Source organism: Gavialis gangeticus, unplaced genomic scaffold, assembly GCF_001723915.1.
Source record: "Gavialis gangeticus isolate Ggan-Ray unplaced genomic scaffold, GavGan_comp1, whole genome shotgun sequence".
Lineage (NCBI taxonomy): Eukaryota > Metazoa > Chordata > Crocodylia > Gavialidae > Gavialis > Gavialis gangeticus.
The window spans coordinates 3,921,975-3,931,593 of record NW_017728993.1 but is presented as its reverse complement, the minus strand read 5'-3'; the positions used below and the strand labels follow the sequence as shown (position 1 = coordinate 3,931,593).

Here is a 9,619-nt window from a genome sequence, read left to right as displayed (position 1 = left end):
TTTGGTGGCTGGGGATATAACAAACAGTACATGTAAAGCAGCCTATTCTGGGGCAAGATTTGTCCTCTTTTTTTGAAGTCAGAAGAAGGAGCCAAATTTTGTTATTTGACACAGGATTAATCCCATTGAATTCATTTAATTGATGATTGATGTAACAGAATATAAAATATAGTCTGACACTTATACTGTGGGTGGGAGGAGAGCTGCTTTTCTTTCATAGCTCTGGTGGCAACAGCTGTTTAAGGCTAAATACTGTTAGTTGACCAAATGTGTAAGTGTGATCTTCCCCTATTCTTAAGTCCCTGAAAAACCATTAAAACATCTATTTTCATAATGGTTTTTCATATTCACGTCAAGACTAAGGTATAAAAAGTGGCAAAGAGAAGGAAGACTCGCCAGCCTTTTGAGTTAAAGGATTTTCAGGGACTCAAGCAGGATGGACTGGAATCACACTTACCTAACAAGAAAGGATCTGACCCTTAATGTCTACCACTCTCCCATCCTCCTCCTCCTCACCTAAAGCACTGTCTTAATCTTCTGATTACACAGTCCCATAACCTTAATAGGAGTTCTCCAATACATAGTTGACAGTATTTAGTTCAAATGCAACCAGTCTGCAGCAGTTTTCAATTTATTTCTTTAAGGTTATTTGCAAATTAAGACAAACTTGTGTCACTTTTCCATCTCTTTATACAATTATAAGAAAAGAGTTCAGTGTAACCTTTTTGACAGGCATGCCACAAGTTAACCTTCCCCATTTACCAGGTGTCACTGTTATTCACCCTGCTTTCCCCAGAATCCCTGGTAGTTTGTGCCCTGAGGTACCAGGATGGAGGTGGGGGGCTTTGGCCCTGGCCACAAGGAGCAGAGCAGGGACAGAACACTTCTGCAAGAAGAGGTGTCGCTGCCAAGAGCCGGGTCAACCACTCCCTAGCCTCAGAGCTATCACAGTTTCATATGGCCAGTGAAGATCCAGAGCTCTGAATGCAGCAGCTGTGGAGCCCCAGGGAAGGTTTAACCTGGCTCTTGGCTGTAATATCTGTCTCTACCTCTTCCAGCAGCATCCTGCCCCAGCGCTGCTTCACAGAGCACTCTGCTGCCTGCCTCTCTGCCACCTCCCTATACTGAGTGCCTGGGGCTCATATGCCCCACACAGCAGCTGCCTGTGTCTCTTGTAGCTTGTGTGTGATAGGTTGGCCATGTCTGTAGTAGTGCAAGGCTTAAGGCTCAACACAACATATTTTATTTTTTAGTTTAAAATAAATGTCATGTGTTTTGATTGGTGCATTCATTGTATATTCTCTTACTCGCCATTTTTTTTTATATTACTTTGGAATGTAACTATAGATTTCCAGTCAGACAGTGATAGTTTTAACCCTACTTTGTGGGAGGAGCAACGGCAGCAGCGTATGACTGTAGCCTTTGAATTTGAAGAAAAAAAGGAAGAGGAAGACAATGCAGGGAAAGTTAAGGTAACTGTGGGTTTTCTTGCTTTTGTTGTAACTTGTTCTTGTTCTGCCGTTGTTGCATGTGTGTTGTGGGTAAAATCAAATAGAGGCCATGATAGAACTTGATTTTTTGTTTTAAGCTATATAAAGTATTTGAGAACAAATACAATAATTAATGAAAAAATAAACAGACTATTCTCCCATCAGTATGCTCTGACATTTTTAGATGAGGTTTTTGTTACCTGGATATCAAAACTTGAATGTCTTCAGGATACTCTGAGGCTGATAGACTTAGCTGTTTGGATACAAAGTGGGCACATCTACACAAGAAGTGAAATGCTCAGTAGACTAATTCTGCTGCCCATTAGTGCATCACAGTAAAACTTGTGCTAATGAGCTAATGCACAGTAGAATTAGTCTAGTGCACATTAATGTCACTAAAAATGTGTACCCTGGTGCTACTGTGTAGAAGCACGGGTTGCTGCGCGTTGAGTTAGTACCTGTTATTTCAGGTACTAGGCTTAATGCGCCGTAACTATGGCGCATTAATGCATGTGTAGATGTGCCCAAAGTCATACAAATATAAATCCCATTTATGAATGTGTGGAAACTGAGAATTGCATGGTATAGCTGTGCAAACTTTGGCTGGCTGCCATAGCCCAGCTACATCGTCACATGCCCTTCTTGTGACAGTTCTAGTAAAAAGAAAAAAAAAATGTTAGAAAGATGCAAGTTGTTAGCCAACTCTAGATGATCCTTTTACAACAGGCTGACTTCACAGATTCATGCATGATGAAAGAAATAGGCTTTGCAATAGATATTTTTATTTTGTGCTAATTAAAAGAGATTCAGTTACCTTCCCTTAGTTGAAAAAAGGCTTTGCCTTATATCTGGGACAAGGGCAGGTTGCCTGAAGCATAAAGGTAAATAGTCAGAAGTAACCCATGGCCCAAGATTGTAGGGCAAGAGACGTGGGGGAGTCACAATCCAAAAGGCAGGAACCAGAATCAGAAACCAGGAGTCAAGAGCCCAATTCAAGAAATATCTGTGAGAAGGGGTTCCAGCACAGAAGGAACCAGTCAGAAAAGGGAAGCCAGAGGATGATGCTGGTGAAACAATAGTCAGGAGATAATTGTTCAGAAGTGAGGAAGCAAGCAGATCAGAAAGGAGAGTGGTAACAAAAAAAATTGACCGACTCTGGTGGGTCAATTTTTATAGGCAAAGTCCACAAGAGGTTATAAAGTGGCCTAATTGTTCTGCTGGAAGAAACTGTTCAAGGAACTGTGGAGGCAATGCTTGGAAATCTGGGTATGCATGTTCTGCTTCTCCATTTGTCTGGGAATGATCTGCAGAGGCAGGGACAGACTCTATGCCAAAGCCTTACGGAGCTCATGCTAAAAAATGGAGCTAAACTGAAGGCATAGGTCCAAGAGAACACAAGCAGGGAAACTGAATCAGAAAATGTATTCTGTGAACAAGTGGATACTTCCATGAGCTATTGGGAAGAATGGGATGGGAAGTGAGACAACGTTGTTGTCTGCTTCCCAAGATAACTGTATAGCTACTACAGCTACAATGTACTAGAGCTAGAGATACTGTATAGCTACCACAGGAGAGCTACAATGAAATCAATGGACATGGTTGACCACTGACATGAGAGTAACAGCTGAGACTTGGAAAAGAAGAATGTCATGGCAATCTCAGTACCTCAGGTCTAGGAGCCACTGAGGAACAAAGAGGCAACTCAGAAGAAAAGGAGCCTATTACAGTGTTGGTAGTTAGGACTAAGTGAGACAGGAAATTGCCTGAGTTGTCTGGTGAATGAGTCATTGGAGAGAACAGTCTGGATAGCATGAATAGTCCCTTCTGTACAGTGCCTCTATTTCATCATTTTCAGTGGTGTTGGGACATCATCCAGTCCTTATATTCTCCATTGGCATAAGATTCGCTGCTTCCAGAATAATAGCAGGGAATTATCATAGATCAACTACTTTGCAACTGTAAAGTTTTAAAAATTGCTGAAAGCAACCCACATTGCAAAATGGCAACTGTAAGATAAGCTAATATGGGTAATGGTATCACATATCTTGTTAAAGTGTGTAAAATAAAAGAACACACACACACTTTTATTTACAGCTACTAAATGGACTTCTCACTGGGGCATCCATTTCCTTTTAACTTTTTAATTGCAAGTACCCAACCATTTGGTTATGATCAGAATAAATGCACTCTTTTCTACTGATGACTTTGTTAAACAGAAAACAAACTAACTTTTAAAAAAATCATGGCCTCATAGTAAATAATTACATTAAAATCTTAAATCAAATCAATCAGTTCTCTGGTTAATTTACATCAGCCTAAAATCCAGTGACTAGTGGATTAAAGTGTCAGATGTATCCATTTGTATGTTATGCATTCACTAAATAACCTGCACCTCTGACTTACAGTAACATTTAGAAATGAGTTCAAACAGAATGCCATTTCTGTTAATATACAAGAGTGTTTCAGAAACTAATGGCAAAATCACTGCTCATGTTTTATCTCCGCAACAAAATGGGAAACTACACAACAGTGGGAAACACTGATGATGGCATTACTGAACCCACCCATTGTTTGCAACCATGGAGAGAATTGATGTGGCTCAGTTATCATTGCACACACAATGGTTTTATTTTGAAATTGCCATTTGCTTCTAAAACACCCTCATGTTTTTAAGTATGCTACATTGGAAAGTGCTATATTTTTCTGGTTTTTTCATTTTTATATTACAGTGTATTAAAAACCACACACATATCTATTTCAATGCAGCTTGATTATATATTTCAATAACAATATTTCACTTGAATAAATTCTCATTGTAAAATGTAGTACTAGATAGGATAATTGCTGGTTTATACATTGGTTCAAATCCTGCCATCTATTGTGCAGAGAGGAGCAAATATACAAGTACTGTCCATGTGTATTCAGCATGCATGTTCAAGGAACTAACCCCAAGGTTGCTTGCTTTGTTTATTCATTTTTGGGGTAGTTGTCCCCACATGAACATCTGCTTGGGTCTGTGCAGTTTGAGAGATGATCCTATCAGGAGAGAGCTGCTGGATACAGGTGTGCGAAACAGACCCTATTCAATTCAGATTTGGATTTGGCCTGAATTGGGGACAGTGATTCAATTCATTGATTCGGATCACTGTCCCCGATTCAATTTGGCCGAATCTAAATCTGAAGATTCGATGCGGATTTGAGGAATCAGCGATTTGGACATAGACACAGCTTTAAATGTTTTTTCTACATACCTTGAGGTACCAGGTGCACCTCGTGAATGTAGAGGGGGGCACAGTAGGGGGAGGTCTCCTGCGTGCTTAGTGGCAAACTCAGAAGTGGACTGGAAGTACTTCTGGTCCACTTCCAGGTCCACTGGGGAGTGCATGGGGGGGGCCCCCTCCGCACCCCCCTGGCTTGGTAATCGGCCATGGAGGAACCCTGAGTGCCCCCCAGACCCAGAAGGCACCAGTCTCCGGAAGTGGACTGGAAGTGCTTCTGGTCCATTTCCGGGTCTGCTGCTGAGCATACTGGGGAGCCCCACCCCCCCCCGCACTTCTGTGGGACGCTCAATCTGACCCAACATCACAGTATTCGTGAACCACCTGTTACCTAGAGGTATGTAGAAAAAACATTTAAAGCTGTGTTTATGTCTGAATCGCCGAATCTTTCCAGATATCTCTGAATTGATTCAGAGGGTTCCGATTCGATTCAGAGAAATTAAAGAGTCCTCTGATTCAGTTTGATTTGGATTTGGAGATTTGGCCACCAAATCAGGCTGAATCTCCACTGAATTGAATCAGGGACTGAAGCTCCACATAGCCCTAGTGCTGGAATCAGAAACATGGGATACTTGCTTCCTAATCTCATATATTTTCTACTGGAAAATATCAGAGTTCATTTTCCATTCGCACTTAGCTTTATCTGAGGCTTATTAGATGGGGTTGAAGTTTAGCAGGTATGAATGGCAACATGAGCTCTGAACCAGTATAGTTATTAATGGATTGGAACAAAAAGTACAGAAGTAAGAAGAGTACAGAAAGCTTTTTATACCATATAAGTTACCCAAGTTCCACTGGACTGGTACAGACCATCTTCACAAATGTTTGGCTCACTGCATCTGAGTGTCCACATCACCAGTGCTTTCCCTATGTGTATTAAACCCTGCTCCAGTGGGACTAAGCCAGTCATTCTGAGTTATAAGAGTTTTTGACTTCTCGTGCGGATAGTTGATATAAATGAGTCTGTTCTAGCATGAGTCCACTCTATGCTTGACTAAATTTAAACACTTTCCTATTCCCTTATGGAATTAGCAGTTGGTCATAACTTACCCTTTTTCAAAAATAAATCTGTTTTCATTTTATGACTTTGTCAGTCCCTCTCTAACTAGTGATAGTTAATGAATCTGTATAGATGGAACGGAAAGAATGATGAAATGAAACTCAGTATCATGACCAACTTTACCACCATTTTTGAGTTGGTTTAAATTTCTCTGTTCATACTTGACATCATTTGACAAAACATCAACCACCACAGTCAAACACACTTGGTGGCCTGCTACTCTAGCATATTATATATTATACTAACCAATTACCCCTCAAGAATGACGCAGGGGGGTGGGGATGAGGGAGGTGGGTGGGGATACAGCACCACCACCCACCACCCCGTGCTGCTGTCCCAGCCCATCCCCGCCATTGCTTGTCATGACTGATGGGGTGGGGGGTGGGCAGCACCACCACCCAGCACCCCACGATGCCACCGCTCCGTCTCTGGCCCCATGCACCTCCCGCCCCCATCTGGCCCTGTGTGCCAGAGTGAAGGGGCGAAGCCAGTGTTACACCACCAGCACTCCGTGCTGCTGGGGCTCTGTTGTATGCGACGGCGAGGCTAGATTCACCTCTGGCCCTGTGCACCCTCCCCCACCCCCTGTGTCCGGCCCTCTGTGCCAGAGCAGGGGGGCAAGGCCAGCAGCCACCCACTTGCTCTGGCCTCTCAGTCCTCACCATCATGGGGGGGTCGGGGGGATGGAGCATGGTGCCCAGCCCTATTCCCCTTCACTCTCCCCTCCCCCCCGCCGCATTGGGTCTGGGCCCATTCCCCCCCTCTGTCCACCTCTGCCTCCAAGGAGCAGGGCTGGGGTGGGGGTTGAGGCCAGCACTGCTGCCCTTGCCCTGCCACTCCAGCCCTGCTAGGGGACAGTGGGTATAGTGCCACCATGACAGTGTGGACTGGAGGGGCTGGAGCGGGGGGGGTGAGGCCAATGGGGAGCAGGGCCGGGGTGGGGGTGCAAGGTCAGCAGCTCTGGCCTCACCCCTCTGCTCTGTCCCCACTGTCATGGCAGCATGCTGCCATCTGTCTGGAATGTTCTTGGAGCACTCAACCAATCAGAGTGTGAATAAAGAGTTACAGACAGACAGAGTAAGGCTTTTATAATATTAGAATGTTTTTATAGTATATATAAGGCTACCAGAAGTCCAAGATCTACAGGAAGAATAGAACGAGTATTCACAGATAGCAATCCTATTTGTGTTTCCTTGTAGGGAACATTACTTTTATTTTTTATCCTTATGTTGGCTGTAGCCCACCAGTTGCCCCATAAATATTACATCTCTACCTGTTCATTATAAAAGACATATGTGGAGAATTATTTCTGTTCAGGTTTGTGGCAATCTATAAAGTTTTCTGGGAAATAAATTTCATGTGGTAGCTGGTTTGCTAACTTTTCCAAGTCATACAAAACAGCTCCCTTGCACTAAACATGAAAAAAAGAGCTCAAATTGAGTGGTTGCAAGTGGACTGGAAATCCATGCAGTAAAGGAATGTCTCCATATAGCCATTTTCCTATCTACATAAACACTTTGCCATACATACTCATTTCTCTCTGTAAAGTAGACGTTAGTGGGATTATTGTGGAATTGTATTGATAAACAATTTTACCAAGGCTCCTATGTTACATTTAAGATATAATTACAGTGTTAATCACACAATAAATAGTAATACTGACCCACATTGAATCCAATTTATGACATGATAATATAGCAAACAAGCCACAAAGATATTCCACATATAATGTGTGACATCTCTGTGGCTCATTTGTATCACACTTTAAATTGAACATCTAGCATGTCTGGGCTGACCCATGACAGATCCCAGTATTCAGCCAAGTTTCACATCTAACAGGGGACTGCCTCAGGGCCTGGGGGACAGTTTCCTGAGCCAAACGCCAGGGAGCATCTCACTGATTTCAGGATCACAGTGCCCCAGACCTTTAAAAAAAAAAAAAAAAAGGTGAATGTTCAGCTGGGAGTCCTAGCTGTACATCTGTTTTTCTAAGTTCCCAGGGCACCTGTTGAAGCAGCTGAGGACAGCAGCTGGGACCAGGGGCTAGTAGAGAAACAGTATCTGGATCCTGGCACTCAGAGCTTTGCTGGGGCAGCCATACTCTTTAAAGCTGACCGGGTGCCAGGATCCAGACGCTGTGGAGCAACCCAACTGTAGGCACTCTCTTTAAAGCTCCCTGGGCACCAGGACCTAGAGACCATGGAATCTTCTCCCCCTCCCTTTACCAATGTGGAAGCAGAGATAGGGAGTGAGGAGTCGGGAGCTCCCTGCTCCGCCACTGCTGTTTCTGTGGATGTCCAGCTCTCATCTGCAACCCATTTTAAAAGTGCAGGGTGCTGTGAACCCAACACTGCAGAGAGGTTCTAGTGATTTCAGCTGAGTTTTACAGAGAATAACTCAGCAAAAAAATTTCAGGTTTAATTAAACTAGAAGTGTGTATAATTTTTATTTTGTATCTTTCCCTTAAAAGTGATTTTCAATCAGTTGTATCATTTCAAGGTAAAATAGATTTGGGAGTTGAAATTAAAACAAGAAATTCTTCCATCAGCAATTTTGCACTTTGGAAATTCTTTTCCCAGAGGCATGGTACTTTTGAGGTAACATTTAAGTATAAAACATAAAAGAACAATATTGGAATTGGAGTCTAGATCTCATTGGTAATTGTCATTCTTAATAGTTTTAATATCTCTTAAGAAGATTCATGCTTCCCAATGGATTTTATCTAACAAAGCTGCCAATGTTTTTACTGCTGAATGGTAGTTATCATAATGATACATTTGAACCCTGCTGAAAACCCTTGTATTAAATGTGTTGCCTCTCCAGATGTAACTCATTTAGTCATAGTATATTATTCTTTATATAGTCTTTTATGGTGCATATGTTATCTAGCTTGATTCCCAGCCACTCATAAGGTTATATTACAAATCATACATTTAAATAATGGCTCAGATTTTCAGATTATGTAAATTTTATATAAGACCATATATAAATATGATTTTTTTTAAACTGTAAATCAACCAAAGCTTTTTAGTAGCACTGTATAGAACAATCTCCCAGTTTATTTTTTCCTTTTGGATTTCCATAATAATTCAACATAGTAATCCTACACTTACCTTTTATAGTAAAAGGCATGTCAAAGTGTAGTATCTTTAATATTTAGTCATTATATTTCAAAATTAAGTGTTAGTAGTTCTGATTGGTTTTAATTTTTCAAATTAATTTTGTTTTTGCATATTGGCCATACCTATTAATAGATATCAGCTGTGTATTGAAACCTCAGATGTATTTTTTTACATCCTTTTAATTTATACAAATTATAATGCTGCGTGTATATTATTAAGGACAATCTAGACATATGGGGCACATCCAGACGAACCCACATGTGCCTCTTGTGGTGCCTCAAAGTAGTTTGAGATGCCTCAAGAGGCACACTGGGTACAAAAAAAACGTTGCCCACACTGCATATCTGCAGCGCTGGTTCTAAATTTGATACCTGGAAATCCATGTATTTAAAAAAAAAAAAAACAAAAAACACAGAAAAAAAGCAGGGTAGGGCATGGTCCAGGACTGTGCCCTGAGGCAAACCAGTGATGGGTCCTCCAGAGACACTCTGGTATCCAGCCAGAGCATCCCTGTGGCGCTTCTGTTGCCCCAGCACACACCCTTTGCGAGCGGGACAAACAGGCGCTGTCCCAGGTAAGCAGGGATGTGGGTGGGGGAGCTGTGTAGTTTCTGAGGAGGGTTGTGGGTCTGGGGAGTGGCGGGGGGGGTATGGAGATGGTGTGGGGGGC

At 42.2% G+C, this 9,619-nt stretch overlaps 1 protein-coding gene across 3 annotated transcripts in view; it reads left to right on the top strand.

Moving 5' to 3' along the window:
* The window catches only part of LRRC7 (leucine rich repeat containing 7), a 290,296-nt gene that overhangs the window by 203,783 nt on the left and 76,894 nt on the right, over nt 1-9,619 (top strand). For all 3 annotated transcript variants that reach the window (XM_019528410.1, XM_019528409.1, XM_019528408.1), the window contains exon 14: nt 1,348-1,472. In XM_019528410.1, coding sequence (XP_019383955.1) covers nt 1,348-1,472 — 125 coding nt within the window. The remainder of the gene's footprint in view (nt 1-1,347; nt 1,473-9,619) is intronic.